The sequence below is a fragment of the Muntiacus reevesi genome, chromosome 21 (assembly GCF_963930625.1).
Source record: "Muntiacus reevesi chromosome 21, mMunRee1.1, whole genome shotgun sequence".
NCBI classification, from domain to species: Eukaryota; Metazoa; Chordata; class Mammalia; order Artiodactyla; family Cervidae; genus Muntiacus; species Muntiacus reevesi.
In genome coordinates this window covers 788,168-808,082 of record NC_089269.1, presented here as the reverse complement: position 1 = coordinate 808,082, position 19,915 = coordinate 788,168, and the positions used below count along the sequence as shown (strand labels likewise).

The 19,915-nt window shown below is 39.9% G+C and overlaps 1 protein-coding gene across 1 annotated transcript in view; it reads left to right on the top strand.

Moving 5' to 3' along the window:
- The first annotated feature begins 5,575 nt into the window (after positions 1–5,575).
- The window catches only part of CD96 (CD96 molecule), an 86,843-nt gene continuing 72,503 nt past the window's right edge, over positions 5,576–19,915 (top strand). The window contains exons 1-3 of the mRNA XM_065913659.1: positions 5,576–5,688; positions 7,447–7,800; positions 19,491–19,615. Of these exons, the coding sequence (XP_065769731.1) occupies positions 5,628–5,688; positions 7,447–7,800; positions 19,491–19,615 (540 nt within the window). The 5' untranslated portion in view covers positions 5,576–5,627. The remainder of the gene's footprint in view (positions 5,689–7,446; positions 7,801–19,490; positions 19,616–19,915) is intronic.

Below are 19,915 nucleotides of genomic sequence, written 5' to 3'. Positions count from 1 at the left end.
AGTTCCACTCTGAGGTCTGAGGTTTAGAACATATCCCTGGTCTTTATAAGAACCTAAGTCACCAAATAAAATGAAATAATGTTCATTTCAAGGTTTTTATTGATCCAGAATGAGAAGCAATACCTTTTTAAAAGATGTTCAGCAATGAGGACTTTCTCTCTGACCATTTCCTCTCCTCCTTACAATCCTTCCTCCTCCAGGAAAAAAAAATTGGTTTAGCTCTCAGTTACCATAGAAATCTATTAATCACATCTCGCATTTCCTGATAGCATTATTTAATTAACATTGCATTAGGTTCACTACAAGAAAGAGAAAAGGAAGGAAGAAAGAAGAAAAAAAAACTGACATGGTCTCTCTTTCTCTCTTTACCTTTCTCACTTATTCTCAAACTTAGAGCTTCATTTAAAGCAAATTATTGGGAAAAAAGAAAAGGGGAATACTGACAAAGGTCAGACCCAGTGCTTGGCCGACTTTCCCTAGCCTGTTGTTTTCACAGAGTGTAGGAGCACAGTATCTCTACGTGAATCTGTAATTTGTAAAAAGGTAATGTGGCTGAGAGTATGTTTGTAGCAGTCTACAAGAGCTGACTCATTGAATAAGACCCTGATGCTGGAAAGACTGAAGGCAGGAGGAGAAGGGGACGACAGAGGATGAGATGGTCGGATGGCATCACCAGCTCAATGGACATGAGTTTGAGCAAGCTCCAAGAGATGGTGCAGGACGGGGAAGCCTAGTGTGCTGCGGTCCACGGGGTTGCAGAGTCGGACGTGACTGAGCAACTGAAGAACAAGATGATCAGGGTGTGTGACTTTGTTCCATGCTTTTATTTTTTAAGCTCTAAGATCAATTGAACACGTCTCAATTTTTCAAGGTGTTTTTAAATTTCTCCATTGAATGTGAAGAGATATTTGAAATAAATTTCATTTCCTTGAAACCAGATAGAAATGTAGAATTTAAAATATTTCTTCTAATTCTGTTTATCCCAACTCAACCCTAGAAATGTTAATGGTTTTTCAAGTGTATTTCTGCAAAAGTCGAATTTATTGAGTTATTGAATCATTAGCTTCCCAGGGCTTTGGAAAAATCAGGAACCATCTCTCTCTCTCTCTCCCTCTCTTTATTTCAACTTGCCACTAAAAAGAAATATCCAAAGATTGCTTACTATAATTATTCAACTGAATTTTGTAATTCTGTTTCTCAAAATGAAAAATGTTTTAAAATTTACTTAAAAACAGTTTTCTGGACTTCTGTAGAAAACATATTATGAAACTATTTTAAAAGGAATAAGTTTATTTTTTTTGTGTAATATATATATATATATATATGTCTGCAATATAGTATGATGCCAAAAAAGCACAGGTTAGAGGACATGTGATAAAGTGCATAGAGAGCATCCATTTTCTCCATATATACACATTTATGTGAATGTCTAGAACAATATAAGACAAAATATAAGCACTTCAGCTGTCTTTGGGTGCTTAGAATGCCAATGATTTTTATTTATTTATTTTTATCCTTTTAACGTGTTTTCTTGTAAGGAGCAGTTGTCATTAGAAAAATGGATTACATTAAAACCAGTCCTCAATAGATGGACTGGGCATGATGGAAATGATGGTGATGAAAAAGATTGTTGTGTGAAAAGTCTCATGAAATTCTTTCTCTTCAATTAGATGATAATTCTCAAGATTAAAAAAATTTGAGTGAAAACCAGAAGGAGGACTTCACCCTCCTGGAGGCAGGGCCACTGCCTGTACCTAACTGGCTCACTTCCAGCTGGAAGCCCCGTGATCCCTTGGTGATCACTCCTGGGGAAGGCAAGGGAGTAGGACCCATTCTTCCAGCAGGAATCCAGCTGTAGGTGGCTTTTCTTTCCTTGTATCCGGGTGCCAGAGGAGATTTGATTCCATGTGCAGTTGGATACCAAGCCTCACCCCCTCTTTCTTTGTAATGCCCACACCCCTGTCACACTGTACTCAGGCAACTGCGAGGAAAGCGCTCGTCCTCAGGTGCCTAAGGGAGCGCAAAATCCCCAAGAGATCTCCTGCCTCTTTTATTCCCTTCTTTTTTTCAGTCTACACATGTCTACCTACTAATTCACCTAATTTATCCTACGAAAATGTTACTTTTAAGTACAATACTATTTTGTTGAAACCCCAGTAACTCTCTCTGACATGAAGAAACAAATCTATAACCTAGAATTCAAAGCTCTCCAGAACTTAAACTCATGCTAGCATGACTTTGCCTCAACACCCCCAGGAAAGCCTTTGCTTCATGATAACAGCTAACTCACTGAATTGACCTTGAAATTCAATACTTCCAAGTGTTGGCTTTTCCTGTTTTCTCTCTCTGGAATGGCTTACCTCACGGCTTCCCCCAGATTCACGTCTACATTATAAAGCCAGGTTAAGATCCACACTTGACATGGCCCTAGCCCACTGACCTCTAAGAGATCGCCCCCTTTCCTGAAGACCTGTGCCGCCCACTCATTCCCTTCTGTGCTTCACGTTAGTTGACTTCTTTGGTGCATGCGGGAGTTTTCTCCCCAGCAAAATGATTCGTTGTCTTAAGGACACGGGCTGTGTTTTATCATCTGTATTTTAAAATCACCTAGAACTATGCCTCTTCAGTAATCCCTTAAGAGTTGGCACTAAATATGTGGGGTTTTGTGGGGTTTTTTTTTTTATGAACTGAAGCATTAACTAGAATGTTTTCTAAGCATTTTGGTAGAGAAACATGCACAACAGTAGAATACTCCACATTCCTGCTTTTTTTTTATGTAAGTAGTTAAAGGATGAAACCTAAGACTAATCAGTCATATTTTGAGTTAACCTCAGTGAAAACCACAAGAGTAAGATTACCTTTTGCTCAGCTTCCTATTTTTGAAAATGTCCTTATCTCGTTGAGGGTTAGTGTTTCAATGAAGCATTTAAAAAGTTTGTCCAAAACACACAATTATGGCTTGCCTCTAGCAGAAATAATGCATGCCCCCACTTCTCTCTGTCAATAATTGAATTTGCCTCTGAAGTTCAAGAAGTTCAAGATTTCCTTTTGTGTGTGAAACTGGCTGCTTCTGTTGTCTCTGTATACGCAGCAGACCCAAATCTAAGGCAGAAGAAACGCCGTGCAGTGGGGATTTGTGAGCAGGGACCATAATAGAAGAGATTGACATGACTTCACAGAAGAGTTATTTTTAAGTGGAGAGAATGCCTCTCCTTATGCTGAAAGGGCCTTTAGAAGCTATTCCTGGGATTGAAAGGCAGGGTGGGGGCAATTCCCATCGCTGGCCAGCAGCGCTGGTCTGCGGGGCGCTGCTGCCACCTGCTGCATGCAAACAGCCGTGGAGGGGCCGGCGCGGGGCTGGCAGCGGCAGGATGCCAGGCGTGCAGTTAACGTTCTGTGGGCACCCCCAATTTTTCTTCTCTTAGAGCCTGGTTGAGTCGCAAAGGAAAATCTGTCCAAGCTGTTGACTCTGGGCTGCAGAAGTATAAAGCCACACCCCGGAGGGAGCTTTGCCGGCAGCCACTACATGGGCACCCTGGGCATCCCAGCCCCCACGAGAGGCAAAGATTCCATTAAAAGTGAGTCTGTAGGTCTGAAAAATAAGTGAGAATTCCCCTTTTCCTGAGTCTGAGGGAGGTTTTTATTTTTTTGAAGAGTTGCTTCACTTTACAACATTAAGAGATAGGAGACCTCTAGAAACTTTAAGGGGAGGGTATTTTTCTTAGAGAATTCAATAAATTTAGATTCTTATTGGCATCCAGTTAGGTAGATTTTTCTTAATATGAAAAGTAGAGTAGGTAGCTGAAATCCCTGCCCAGGCTTGTAATGTGTCTCAGTTTAATAGGGACACTAACCTACGAAGATCAGGGTCTTCGTACTGTATCTTCTGGCCTGTTTTTGCTACTATACTCCATCACTGTGATTTACTGGAATTTCTAGGAGAAAAGGGGCAGAGATGAAGGCACCAAGATCAGTGATATTTCTTCCTGCCTTTCATTCAAAGACTTTGAATTCCCTATTCCTCCCTGAAAATACCCGTCAGCCCCACCTGACCCAGTACCTCCAGGGACCTGAGACTTACTGAGGAGTTAGGAGTGGGGATTAAGAATAAAAGTCTGGGAGTCCTGGACTAGGAGATCAGTAACTCTACTGTCTGGCCTTTGCGGGAAACATCATTAGCTGAGTAGTAACGAGTAAGTATGACAGTTGTCATAGCAAATGTTTGTAGTGGTGCTGTAGAGGGCAGCCTGGACATCCAGGAAGACAGTAGCCCTATTTCATCATGTGAATCTCTTCTCCCAGGTAATTCTAAAATCTCTTGAATTGCAGGAGTGATTCTTTATATCTTAGCATCATCCATATCTCCCTAAATCCTTGTGTGGGACAGATCAGTACATGCATAATAACGTGATACTTGATGACAACCTGGTCAAAATTATCTCCGCCTGACCTCAAAAGAGAAACCATCTTAGGAACACAACTCAGCCTCCTCATTTGTCTTTAGGCTTGCTGGGTGTTTCCTCTATTTCAGTAATCAGATTAGGGTCACAGAATATTTCACCAATTGTTCATAAGATGCTATATATATTTTTTTATTCTAGGTTCATTAAACTTATTCTGTAGTTCCAGCCTAGCATTTCTTAATGTTGGGAGGTAAAGGCATCCATATTTTACCCCAAACTGGAAACCCAGTACAGTTGTATCTGGCAGGGAACGGTCATGTCCTTCTGGGAATAACCGGACTTCTTTACCAAGGAGTCGCTTCCCTGAGATCTAGTCTCCGTCCTCCGTAAATGGAAGTTAGTGGGTGGATGTTAACAGGCCTGGGAACCAGCTGAGGTGGGAGATACTCGGCCTTTGGATTCTGATTGCTTTCTCCGTTTCTGCATGGTGTTTGCTGAAGCACAGACATGCTTTTCTGTCATCATCAAAGCAGACCTCCTGCCCTCATGGTGGGAGACATTCCTCCCTGACCACCAACCTATCCTGGATGGAGTGGAAAAGGAGCCTTCACCTCTACACCTTCAGGGAGTGTGGGTTTCCCTGAAAGAAAGGCGATGTTAAAATCCCATTTCCTAGCAGGAGCTGACCTCTGTTACTTTTCAGATTTTATTAAAATTAAATGTGTTAATTCTTTGTCCTTTCACCCTGGAGTAATTCTGGAAAGAAAACATATTTTAAAATTGAACAGAAAGGCTATAATGAAAGATGGTGAGCTCACATTTGTTAAATGACTTTGTGCTCTTGCAAAGAAATGTATGAAAAGCACATTATGAACTGCTCTGCGTGATTTCCTTTGTTTGGATTTTAGAAGCAGTTTGACTGACACAGATCCTGAAGGGGAGAATCTTTGGATACTGGAAATGCTTTTAACGAAGGTGATGCAGAAGACTGCAGAGAACAATTTCAACATTGTTCTGTTGAAGGTTATACTTAGCTCTGAACCACATTACTTTCCTGTCGACGTTTCATTTCCTGGGGTCTTGCCAAGTGATAAACAGATACAGGCGTGTGGTGGGTGTGGGGCTTTTCAGCACGAAGAGGGAGGCTGGAGTTTTCTTAGTTAAAAGCATCTGTTGACTTCTGTGATCATTATGAAAATGCTGGTGTGAGGCCTTCAGGAGACAATGGGGGAAAAATGGACATACTGTGCTGTCTATTCCATCATCCAGATGCACCTGGTCAGGGGTAAGGCTTCGGGTTGTCCATTCTTGTCACACTGGCTGCTTCAGGGAGGGAACGGGGCCTCTGTTCATTGAAAATGCCTTGTGACTACTGCTGGAATTGATCACCAAAGGCAGATTGTCACTAAAATTTTCAGTTATGTATTTAAGTGGCAGCTCTCAGAGAGATGCAAGGATCTAGAAATGATTGCAAATGAGCACTAAAAACAAGAAAGGAATGGGTGGCTTGTGCCACTGCTCTGAGACATTTACACCCATTTCCTTCCTAAGAGGGTCTCTGGAGTAACTGAAAAACTATGCTTCTTGAAAATGAAATGCTCTGCAAATGGTTGTCAGAACAACTCTGGAACACTAAAAAAAAAGATTCATAAGCCATCAAGGCTCAGAGTTCCTTGCTCAACTTTTTCTCTCTCTCAAATAATTTCTCTTTTGGATTTAACAAGCATTTCTCCTCCAAATACTCAGATCTTTGGGAGTTGAACATATACTGAATTTTAATGAGGCATGTATAGGTGTGGACCTGGAAGACAAAGCAGACGCCTTGTGACAGTGGGGACCGGTGCCTAAAGGGCCTATTTAAAATAGCAGGAAGGAAGATTCATTCTGCCTTCCATAGCATGAGGGTATTACCGTGAGCCTGAGTGTCTTAAGAATTAACTGTGCTTTTCAGATGTAGCTACGAAGATTTTAAAGAGGATTTCTAAATCAAAGGAGACATTGGAATATAATGCTTTAGATAGGATAAGAGGTGTATTATCAGCAAAGCTGAGCTCACAGGCAGCTACATGAAGCTGCACTAACCCTGCCTACCCAAACTTCTGCATCCATAAAAGTACAGTAATTCCCCTTTGTCCAGTGCCTTTGGGAGCCTGTCTTTTTCTCAGTTGCTTGTCGTGTTTTTATCTTTTTCCTTTGTGAACTTCAGTGGTACTTGTCACAATAATATATCATTCCTGAAACAGTATTCCATGTTAATTCTAAAGCTGAGACCTACACTATGGAAGGCATGTCAAAGGCTTAACATATCTGAAGAGTCTTGTACCATTTGGTCAAAGAACTGATGAGAGTTGAATCTTCTCTCATGTGTAGTATCTCAGTGTTGATTATAGATGATGCTGCTCAATGGTTTATTTTTAGTGGAAACCTCTACCACTCTTTCCCCTTTTTATCTCAGGAATCCTAACTATAGGGAAAGGATGGCCCTTTTGACTCTCTTATGTTGAATGTTAAATTTCTTACTCTTCTCAACCAATTTGGAAGGCAGTTTGGCGGTCCTGAAGGTCATAGAAAGAGCACAGACTCTACACAACTGAATTCGTGTTCTCTCACTGAAGGATGACTTTAAGCAAACCACGCAGTCTCTCTGTGCCTTGGTTTCCCCTTTGATGACTAGTGTTAACAGCATTACTCTTTGATGTGTGTGGAGGATTAAACAAGATAACCTATATGTAAAGCCACCTGTAAACGTGTATTTTTTAAATTGTTATATTCTCATTGGTTACTTTTCAGCTTCAGAAAATAATACTTGGCGTTATTACATGTTATGTGCTGTTAACTCATAAACAAAAAAGCCAATTATATTCATTGTAGGAATAGCTGTCATAATAAATTTACTGGTGGGCGCAAGTTCCCCCCAAAGGCTAGGGCAGCCAGGGGAGACAGTTCCAGCTGCCCGCTCAGTTCCCCAGAGCAAGCAGATCGTTCACCAAGGAGTCCCCCTCTGCGAATCACGCGGACTGATGGCCTCACCCTTCCTTTTCAGGAGCAGTGGAAACCTTCAGCGCAGAAGAACACATTTACGCTCTGCCTGGCTCTGATGTCAACCTGACCTGCCACGCGCGGAAGAAAGGCTTCTTGGTGCAGACGCAGTGGTCCGAGGTCACTGGCAAGGCGGACCTGCTTGCGGTTTATCACCCCGAGCATGGCTTCTCCTGTGCCAGCCGGGGTCCCTGCGGGTCACTGGTGGCTTTCCGGGAGGCGCCTGGGAACGTGTTTGAGTGGACTCTGCACTTGAGGAACGTTTCCTCCTCGACGGCCGGGAAGTACGAGTGTAGCTTCACCCTGTATCCAGAGGGCATTCAGACAAAAGTCTACAGCCTGAAGATCCAGACAGATGGTGAGTAACTGTGACTGCGAGTGGGGAGGAAGCATGTACCGAAAGCATTCGGCTCTCAGCAAGCATGTATTCTGAGCCAGCCGTGTGCCAGGCACAGTGCGAAGTACAGGAAGGTTGCGTGGAAAGAGGTATTGCCTGGAAATGAAGACAGAAATGGACCAAATAATGCCATGAATTAGTGTTAAACCGAAGCAGTGATAAGTGATAAAGGCTGCAGTGGTTTTGTAAGAGGACATGATAGAAGCAGGGAAATGGACTCTGAGAAAGTGGCACCTGATCCGAGGTCTGAAGACTGCGTAGATATTAACGCTATTTGGGAGGTGGGAGATTTGTGACGGATCCAGAGACAGGAAACTACTCTTGTGAAGGACTGTGCAGTATTTGAGGACGTGGGGAAATGCCAGTGGAACTGCGGGGCAGAATCAAAGGATGAAGTGGGAGATACAGTAAGGACCAGATCATACTGAACCTCGTCAACCATGTTCAAGGCTTTGATATTCGTCTAAGCGCCTTGGGAAGACATCGAAAGATTTTCATCCCAAGGATGGCATGACATTATAGCCTGATTGAATTTGTTACGAAAAGATGGTGCAGGCTTCAGCAGAAGCAGTATGAGAATGAAGTGAGAGGGGATGAGAAGGAAAGGTGGAGAGAACTTAGGGGACATCCCCAGTAACGCAGAGGAGACAGAGGGGTTGTTTGGGGAGATATAGAAAGAAGATGACAGATTTGATGCTTTGGGCATTAAACAGGTAGGACTTGGGAACAGAATGGATCTAGGACAACGGCAGTGTGAGCAAAGGAGAGAGAAAACGTGCGTGTGTCTGGCAAGTACACCTGAATGGTGGTGCCATTCCCTGAGATGGGAGACTAAGGAATCAGAGCAGATTTGGGGGGGAATTTATCAAAGTGGCTTTGGGTATATCTCATATAAGGCAGGGAAAAGTACCAAGGAGGCTGCTGAATGTGTAGCATTCACTCATACGTGCTTTATAGGGCCACCCTTGGAGGCAGGACTCCTAGGTTGAAGTTCTAATTCCTTTCTGGCTAGAACTGAATTTCACCTGGGGATTGGCATGTACCTTCTCTGAGCCCATCTGGAAAATGATGATAATAATGGCTACCCTAAATTAGTTGGTCCTAAAGTAAATGATCTCTATACTCCCTGGAGAAGGAAATGGCAACCCACTCCAATATTCTTACCTGGAAAATCCCATGGACGGAGGATCCTGTTAGGCTACAGTCCATGGGGTCGCAAAGAGTCGGACACGACTGGGTGACTTCACTTCACTTCACTTCACTTCACTTCAAAGTAAGTGATCTCTATACTAGTGGAAAAAATGAAAATGAAAGTCAACAAATGGAAAATGCACACGAAATGGAATGATTTTAACTTAGGGGCAAAGTGACCTGGTGGTATAAGGAAAATAACAAAAACTAACTCACAAAGGCCATGCTTAGAGAAGGCAAGGAGCTGCCCAGGGCAAACACCACACGTGGATTTATTATCTCCTCTCCACTTCTCATCAAGAGATAAGACCACGGTGTTGGCAGCCCGGCTACAGAGCAGGACCTCCTCTACCTCTGCCACAGTGCCCCAGTTCCCAGTGCTGATTTCCAGGAAAAATGCTTCATTTGGGGATGGATCGGGGTGGTAAGGTAGAATGAAGAGAAACGAGAAGACCTGTATAGAGTTTACCTGCGTAATATATATTTTGGTGTCAGGTAGCCTGCATTTGAATGTGGGCTCTGCCATCCATTACATACTTCATCTTTACCATCTTATTCTATGTCCCTAAGTCTCTGTTTCCTAATGTAGCAAATACAGGTAATTATAGGACCTCCTTCATAGGTACCATGATTTTGATGATTAGGTGAGGTAATTGCTGCAAGGCACTTAGCAGAGTTCCTGCCAAAGAGCAAGAGTTTGGAAAGTGGTGGTTTCATTATGAATAGTAAACATAATCATAATGAGTGAGTGCTATTTCTCAGATCTTATTAGAAAATGAATCCACCCCCCTCTCTTTTTGCATTTGCCTAATATGGGTGGCTCAGATGGTAAAACGTCTGCCTACCATGCAGGAGACCTGGGTTCAATCCCTGGGTTGGGAAGATCCCATGGAGAAGGAAATGGCAACCCACTCCAGTACTCTTGCCTGGAGAATCCCATGGACGGAGGAGCCTGGCAGGCTACAGTCCATGGGGTCGCGGAGAGTCGGACAGGACCAAATGACTTCACTTTCTTTCTTTCTTTCCTTTAATATGGAGCCCAACAGACATTTGCCACACTTTAGCACAAGTACATGTTGAACTTCACTTAGACAAAGATTTTTTATCTTCTTCTTAAAACTGTAAACTATGCTGCTACAGATCTGCGAACCTAATGTTTATTCCATGGAGGATGGACAACATGGATAGGAAATAGGAGGTGGGAATGGCTCGACATGAAGACAGCCAATGGAAAGGAGATACTGTGTCATTCAGAAAGGAGAGTGGTGTTGCCTTTGGGGGAAAATGTATTTCTTAAAAGGCCAGACTTCTAGCTGCTGAAAACAGCAAAGCACTGGGGAGAGAGAAGTCACGTGTACATGCTCTGTGCTTGTCAGTTCCCAGCCATCTGGCTATAACTCTGCTGTCCATCAGCTGGACCAGCGGGGAGAAAAACGGCGTCAGTGTCAAAGAAATGTTCCGGCGCTGTGCATTTGGGTATAAAGGGAGCAAAATAGAAAAGAGAAGAAGAGAGAAAGGGAGAAAGCTCTCAGCAAGCAGTGATCAAAGACGTGCGTGCTCAGTCCCGCCGTTGTGTCCGACTCTTTGCAACTCCATGGACTGCAGCCCACCAGGCTCCTCCGTCGATGGGATTTCCCAGGCAAGAGGACTGGAGTGGGGTGCCGTTGCCTCCTCCAGGGGATCTCCCCACCCAGGGGCTGAATCAGTTGTCTCTTACATCTCCCGCGTTGGCGAGGAGGCTTTTTACCACAGGTGCCACCTGATCAAAGACGCGAGCCTGGTATAAACCCAGGGGCAGATACTTAGATGGGGCTCTTGAGTTGTCACTCAAAAGCCCTGTCCAATTCCCCCAATGATATCTTTTTCCCCTTAATTCTTTTGATCTTCGCTCACTTCTCCTCCTCTCACTTGGACCACTTCCCTGGGAGATCTTCAACAGGCTGGCTGGGTCGGCGAAGCACACGAGTGCAAGAATGTGCAGTAGGTGAACAAGTACCAGCTGAAGTGGCGCGTACAAATCTAAATGGAAAATGCGAGGGACCAGAGGTGGCTGCGGCCTCTTTCTGCTTCCTCTCTGCTGTCTGCGGGTCTGTTCACAAAACAATGTGTCTAAAGCCCGCCCGCCCACGTTCCTGGAGCCCTTGAGGGAAAACGCTTTGAGCCAAAAGCTGAGAAGGGGCTCTTCTTCCTGCGCCTTGTTCGTTTGTATGGACCAGAGCTCCGAGGCTGTGGCCGAGGGCAGAAATGTCACACACTGTTTGGCATTTGCTTATTTTTTCATTCTCGTGTGACAGAGTTTCCTTTTTGATTTATTCCAAGAAACATAATTCTTTGAGTCAAGCCTTGGGTGACTGTAATCCAGGTTCCCTTCATTTGATGCTACTGGATCACACAGTGCTTCAGACTATTAAGACTTTAAAGGTTTAAAATATGTAGTTCTTAGAACTGGCTATAACACATACAATGTGGCTTTAATTGTGGGGAGGGGTGTTCACGTCTTTAGAAGCATTAGCAGGAGAAGAAGGAGGAAGGGTAGTAGAAGGAGGAGGAGGCGTAGGAATAAAGTAGTGTGGACTGTAAAACAGAGGGCTGGTGCTGGTAACAGAAAGGAATAATCCTGGTAACATAATCTTGAAAATCTCAGTCTAACTGCATGCTGTTACCCTGCCTAAAGGCATAATTTGTTCTTCAGCCTTTTCCCCCCAGTGTTATTGAGATATAACTGACATGTAACATCGCGTTCACTTTAGGTATACAACATGATGATCTTATATGTGTATGTGTGTGTGTGAAGTAATCATCACAGTAAGTTCAGTTAATATCCATCACCTCACACAGTTACAATTTTTTTTTATGATGGACCTTTAAGATGTACTTCCTTTAGCAACTTTTAAACATGAAGTATAGTGTTTTTCACTTTAATCACTATGCTCTACATAACATCTGCAGAATTTATCTATCTTATAACTGGAACTTTATACCTTTTTATCATCCTCATTCATTTTACCTGCCTCCCACCCCCTGCCTCTGACCAGTCTATTTTCTTTTAATCTGAAGGCTGTCTGACATTTCTTATTTTTCTTTGCCAATGCACCTGTTGAGCAAATTTGATTATTTGTCTTGTATAATTACCCACAGCCTGGATTTTGCTTTTATATCTCATGGCATCTCCATGTTCTTCTTTCACCTTTTAGTTAGGTATACATATTTGATCACATTTATTTTTATCTTCTGGTAAGAATATTTCATACATGATGTTGTGTAGTTACATCATCACCACATAATGTCTGGTTTTGTGATGTTAACAGCCATTGATGGGTATTGCCTTAGATCCATTCATTCATTATTGGCTGCCAAATAGTGATGTTCTAATCTTTCTTTCCTTCATTTATCAGCTGAAATGTTCTTATAAAGAGGAACTTACTCTCATGAACCAGTTGTTTACTAGATATACAATTTGTTTAAAAAAAAAAAAACAGAATAGACACTTGATTCTTTCCCTTCACTTACCAGTTTTAAAAATGAGTTTGTTCACTAGCATTCTTAGGTGACAAATAAGTATTTGTGTTCAGTATCAAGAATCTGTATGAACTTAAGCATATTAGTGAGTTTTAATTCATTACAGTTATTTTTATTAGGCTGAAAATATCCTATATATAAAATCTATTAACCCTTTGTGATATAAACTGCAAATATTTTCTCCATTTTTCATCTATCCATACTTTCTTATGGTATTGTTTCCACTGCAGCATAATTCTTACTTTTTGATTCAAAATCTATCATTTTTTTCTTAATGGTTTCTTAATTTTTTTTTAATTAGAAAATTTTTTTTCTAAATTTGAGTCATACTTAAGAAAAATTTTCCCCACTCCTAGATTATACAGAAATTCACTCTCTATTTCTAACATTTCCATGTTTTAAAATTAGTATTTAAGCTAATGTTAGGTTTCTAGTGTTATATATTATATCAAAATATACTTTTATTCTTTCTAGTACTTTTTTTGTATTTCCTACTTTTTTCCCTCTCTGTGGTTCAGTTTGGAAATTCTCTATTGACCTATTTTCCAATTAACAAATAGTGTTTTTCTTGATATACAGTAATTTTTTGATCTCATCAAATTCATTCTTAATTTCTGATATTATATTTTAAAGTTATTGTTTTTGATAGAGTTTTAATTCTTTGATGAACTTGTTAATCTTTTCATCTATTCCCTTCATCTTTTTCTCTATTCTTGAATATGTTAAAAAGTTATTTTAATATCCTTATTGTTAACTCCAATGTTTCTATTTTTCTATGTATGCAGTTTGTTATATGTATTGCATATATAAAGAAGGCATATTGTGTTGTTAATGACAATAATACCAAAAGGAAGGGATGTGCTGGAGTAAGTAGTGGAAAAAGGAGAAAAAGCAGACACGAAGCAGACTGATCGCATATAATAGACCCAGCAGAGCAGTGTTATAGTTAAGGATTCGAAGAATTTCATGTTCTTAAGAAAAGCTGAGAAGAAAAAGAAAATATATATAAAACCTTATATTGACCCATATATTTACCATTTTATATGCTCCTCATTTCATCCCATGGAGAGAAGTTACTATTTGGTGTCATTTCCTTTCAGCCTGAAGGACAGAGTTTAGAATTTCATATAAGAAAAATCTACTTGCCATGAATTGTTTTGTCTTTCTTTCTCATTTTTTATTTTGGAACGTTAGTTTCAATGAGGGTAAAATTCTTAGTGGACTGCTTTTTCTTTCAGTATTTTGAACATGTCTCTGATCTTCATTGTTTCCAGTGAGACGTGAGCCAGTGATTCTGTTATTGGTCCCTGCATGTGATAAGTTTGATTTTTTTTCCTTACTGATTGCTTTCATAATTTTCTCTTTGTTTTGGCTTTTGGAAGTTTGATTATAATATGCTTAGGTGGGTATTTGGTTATATTTATGCTACTTAGGTTTTAAAGTTCTTGAATGTGTAGATTAATTTGGAGAAATTTTTTAAAAATCAAATATAAAGTTTTGACTTTTGTTTCTTCAAATATTTGTTCTGTCCTCCTCTGTTTCATCTCTCCTCTATGACTCTAATTACATATATGTTAGAACATTTGATATTGTCCTATATGGTTCTGAAACTCTTTATTTTCCTTCAATCTTCTTTCTCTCTGCTCTTCAGATTAGGTAATTTATATTGATCATTATTTAGTTATGCTGATTTTTTTTTCTTCTGCCATCTCAAATTGGCTGTTGAGAATCTCCAGGGAATTTTTAAATTTTTATTATTGACTTTTAACTCTAGAATAATCATCTGTTTCTTTTTATCTTCACTAAAATTCCCTATGTATTGAATCATTGTCACCATATTTTGCTTTAATCCTTTGAACATACTTTTAATAGCTGCTTTGAAGTCTGTTAAATCTAATGTAGGGTCTACTCAAAGTGAATTTCAATGAACCACTTTTTTCTTGAGTATGGGTCACCTTTCTTGTTTCCTTCATACATCATCATTTTGTTGTTGTTGAAAGCTAAACATTAAAAAAAGAAATGTAACGTGACAACTCTACAGTCTGTGGGTTTTTAAAATTTTCAATAACTTACTCATATTTAAATTGCAGAGTCTCTCTCTTTTGCAGCGTATGGCCATTGATACCTCTGCTTAGCTCTTTACTATAATTCTTATATCTTTAGTTTTGCTTCCAAGGAATTGCTCGTACATTGTCAAATTCCCTTTGTTGGTCCACAAATGAATTTGGCAAAAATCGTGCTCAAATACCTCAAGCCCAATAGGCTTCCACCCTCTACACCTGGACGTCCATATGGGAGGGAGTTAGAGACTGCATTCAGCGTCGGGACAGTGATAGCTCCCTTGACTTTCACTTTTCACTGAGCTCCCGCAGACTGCCTTACTCATGTATATTTTGCCAGTCAGCCTGGGGTGTGTAAAGAATTTATGTCAGCTCTTTTAAGACTCTTTGATTTCTAGAATCTCTGTTCACTGTCTGGTCTGCCGCTCACCCCACTGGGACTGCACACCCAGGCTGACCAAGCCTCAGTTTTTTTTCTGTTTCCTACCAAGTTTATCCCTGCTAGCTGACAAAGTGGAGGATTTTCATGCTCACACCTAGCTTAAGTCTGTCCCTTTGGGAAGTGAAGCTGCTGGATTTTGTAGCCAGCTCTAAGAGACCTTTCTTTCCGACCTAGTTGAGAAAGGTGATGGCAGGATCCCAAGCAGGCAGGCTGAAGACGCCTACTGTTCTTCCTGAAGCTATGGTGGCTTGTCAATTAAATGTTTGTCTTTGGTCAATTTCCAGGGCCCTGAAAATGGTGATTTTTAACACACTTGCTCAGTTTTATATGTATTTCATTGTTTTTTTTTTCACTGACCTCTTCATGCTTCCGAAACAAGGAGTCCCTCAATACCTACGCAACCCTGTTTTTGATACTTATATTGTGTCATCATTTAAAAATATATATTCATTACTACTCACTTATAACAATTATTTATTCTTAGTGCTAAAGGTAAATACATACTCAATACTCACCCTCAGCCTTTATGTAAATGTCTCTTCAGTTTGAACGGGCTTCCCTGGTGGCTCAGAGGGTAAAGCTTCTGCCCGCAATGTGGGAGACCCGGGTTCGATCCCTGGGTTGGGAAGATCCCGTGGAGAAGGCAATGGCACCCCACTCCAGTACTCTTGCCTGGAAAACCCCACAGACGGAGGAGCCTGGTAGGTTGCAATCCACGGGGCTGCAAAGAGTCGGACACAACTGAGCCACTTCACTTCACTTCTTCAGTTTGAAGCATGTTCTGTTGGAGAATATTCAGGAAATGTTCATGGGGCAATATTCCCTGAGCTCTTGCATGACTTTTAATAAGTTTTCTTTTCATAATCTTCATGTTAAAGATTGAATATCATATCCTTAACTCATATTTTTTCCCTTGAGTATATTAAATATGTTGTGTGTTATTGTTGCTTAGTCACGTCCACTCTTCGCAAGCCCATGGACTACAGCCCGCCAGGCCCCTCTGTCTGTTGACTTCTCCAGGCAAGAATTCTGGAGTGGGTTGCCCTTCCCTTCTCCAGGGGGTCTTCCTGACCCAGGGATTGAACCTGGGTCTCCAGCATTGCAGGGAGATTCTTTACCATCTGAGCCACCAGGGAAGCCCATTAAATATTACTGTATTATTTTCTGGCACAAAGAATTGCTGTCCAAAAATTAGTAACAATTTGATTTTCTTTCCCCAGAACTGATTTTGTTTAACATTTTTATTAAAATATGCTTAATATCCATTCTGAGAGTATTTTCCTACTTTTGCAGTATAATCTTTTAATATATATTTTCTAGTCATTTTATTTTAAGAAATTGTACTAGAATTATAATTTCCAGTGTTTTTCTATTGCTTATTTCCTTGAGTATCTTTTATTAAACATATTCTCTATCTTCTTGCCCATCTCTTTCTTTGAATCTCTTTTACCTCTTTTTGCTTATAACATTATCTATTAACATTTCACTTAAAAATTTCCCTCATTCTATTTTTAAACTTTTGTATTAATACATTCTTGGTTTTTTTGCTAGTTTGCTCTTAATTTCTGAAATGATTTTAAAACCATATTATTTCCAACCCTTTCCTGAATTTTCTCACTTTTCTATAGAATTTCTTCTCTCCAAATGACTCATTTATCAGTCTTTCTAAAATTTGTCATAGCTTATATCATTTTCTTTATTTCTTTTAGCTCATTTTGAATAATTGGGCAAAAGTTTTTATTTATTTTGAAGTCATATCTTTCTAATATGCTATTATTATTGTAGGAATGTTACTTTGCTCTCTATTCTCTTTTTTTCTTATGGTATCTTTATATGTGATTCCAACCCACTTTTTTTCTATTGCTCTAAATATGTTTGTTAAATAGATTTTGACTTTTATCATGGAAGAGTACACCAGTCTATCTTTTCAAGAGTCTTCAGTGTCTCTAGAGCTCTGTCTTCTATTATTTTCAAAATAAGTTATATGCCATTGTGCTTTGTAAGACGCACTTCCTTTCCTCCTATCCCTCACTTTTATCTAAATTGCCTCTTTGCTTTCTCCTGTTGGGCCTGTCTGATGTAATTTGGATTCTACTCCCAGGGGTTTCGTCTCAGAGTGGGATTTCTCTGAAAAGTCCCCTCTGCTCTATCACTGACAAGCCTTTTCATTTTTCCCTTGAAGGCTCTGGTAATTTGGTGCCTACAAACCTCTTTCCCTATTTCTGCTGCTATTCTCAGATTAGTCTGCCTTTCTTTCCAGTGATTGTCTGTTGACTTTTTTTTGGAAGGTAGGAGGGGTAAGTTCTTAGTTCTAAGGCCCATGGATTTTCCTGTTTCTTTTTGCACAATTGCTTACACCACAGTGGTTTGTTGATTTGTCCCCAACTATTAATGATGTTATATTGTTATTTAGTGTTCCCATAGATATTGCCTATAGTTTTACTACTCTAGTTAGTCTTTTTATTAGGAATCTCAGGGATATTAGAGTTATGCCACTTGTATTGCCAACTTCTCAGAATCTGGACTAACTTTACAAAAATCTACTACTTATGTGTTTGGGTAATGCACATTAGAATAGAACTCACGTACCAAGTAGATTTCTTCATAAACTACACAAATATGTGCTTTGGTCAGCCTCTGCTTAAAATAAAGTGATGCAAGTAGAACAATTATAATCTCAAGAATAAAACTAAATAGTATGAATGGTGGTATGCAAATATGGTGAAAAAGTTTGGTGGTGATATACGTGTAACTCCATTTGGGAGTGCTGTTATAGGAAATGCTTTTAACCATACAAGACAGGAATTTTTGTTATTGTTGTTTTGTTCTGGTTTTTAAATTCTGAGGTTGGAGTAATATATGGAAGCAGCAAGGAAGGCCCTGATCCAGTCCTCCTGATCTTGAGGGAATAAGGATATAAGAAAATAAACAACCACTATCTGAGAATGATGCAGGGAAGATGGGCCCCAATAGGAAGGCCTGGCTTCAATTAAGAAAGCAGGAGGAGAGAGTTATCATTAAAGAGGACGACTGATATTGACAAGAGCTTGAAATGCAGCAAAGCTTTAAAGGCAAAATACAACATTTGAAATATTCCCATGTTTTTTAAAAAATGTGCTGTTGATAATAAGGAGAATGTTCATACCTCATGACCTATTAATTATACTTCTGGGAATGTACCTTAAGTAGCTAAATGGTCAGAAGAAAGCTATTAGTTTAAGGATTAACCTTGCTATAAAGATTGTAATAGTTTAAGTTAGAAACTGAAAAAGCATATGATTCAATACTTGAAAATTGCTAAACAAGTTATGATGCATGTATGTGATGTAATAGAAATATCAACCACAGGTAGCTTAAGAATCATGCAAAACCTTTTAAGTAAAGCTATAGGTAACATTTGCTGGTAAATAAAATTGCAAAGTATGAAAAAAAATACATGCATACAAACAAGACTTGTATAGATATAGGAAAAAAGAATAAGATTTTCAGGATATTAAGATGATAGAATTGTCATTTATAAATTATTTTTTGATATTACAGTTTACTCACAAATGTATATATGTGTGTATATAACTTTCCCCAAAAGAGAGACTATAAAGCTATTTATCTCATATCACTTTTAAAATGAAAATGATTCATTAAACATGCTTCCTTGGAGTTTCCTGATGTGTTTTTCTGTGTGATTTCTTCTTTGGAGAAATATCTGTAAGCACTAAAAAGACAATCAGGTATAAAAGCAGTGAAAAGATCAGCGTATGTCAGAGGTTTGGTGAAAGGAAGGGATGAGAAGGCAGAGCAGAAAGGATTTTTAGGTCAGTGAAACTATTCTATATGATATTACAAGAGTGGATATATATCAGACTTTGGTCAAAATGCATGGAATGTACAACACCAAAAGTGAGCCTTATGTAAATAAAACATGGGCTTTGGGTGATGATGTGTTTGATGTCGTTTCATTGATTGTAATGAAGGCGTCACTGTGGTTAGGGACGTTAACAATGGGGGAGATTGTGCATGCATGAGGGCAGGGTGCATAAGCAAACTCTGTACCTCCCACTCGATTTTGCTATGCACCTAAAACTTCTCTAAAAAATTGTCTATTAAAAATTTTAAAAGACAACCGAGGCCAGATTATAATGTTTTATATTCTGCCTGGCCCAGGAAATATGATCTAAAGACTAACGCACCAACTTGAGGTCAAAGCAGAAGAATGTACTGAACTGTGAGCTGGATTCTGTTAGGGGAGTTTCCCTGTAGTTTCTCAGTGACCCTGGTAAGCCGTTTATACAAGGAGGACTGTAGGTGGTGGGGCCCTCTTCATAGGTGTCCCCTGAAGACAGTTGCATCTCTATACTAAAGCTGTTCTCGTTTCTTGGATTAAAAATACTTTACAGACCAGTCATAGATCCATGTCTTTCCCTCCTTATGTTTTGTTACAGTTGCACAAGAAGAATGGAGAAGCAACCATACAATAGAAATAGAGATAAACGGGACTCTGGAAATACCATGCTTTCAAAACACCTCCTTAGACATTTCATCTGCGCTCACCTTTGCATGGCTGGTGGTAAGTGGTGCCCTTTTCAGTGAACAATGGCCATGATCTTTAAATATTAATGAAGTGAAGATGAATAACAAGTAATAATAGGGAAGGAAGCACCCTGGACAAGAGACAAGCATTATGTGAAGGTTGAGTTAATGTCTGGAGGAGGGAAGGGAGGACACTAGGATTCCTTCCAACTCAGCAAGCCCCCCGGGTCTTTGAATGCAGGGACTTAGAAAGTAGTTCCTAAAGGTTAGTTTATATTTCAAGCTGTATACTCAACAATGACAACAGAGAGAAGAAAGTGTGATGGCGCCCTGGGGA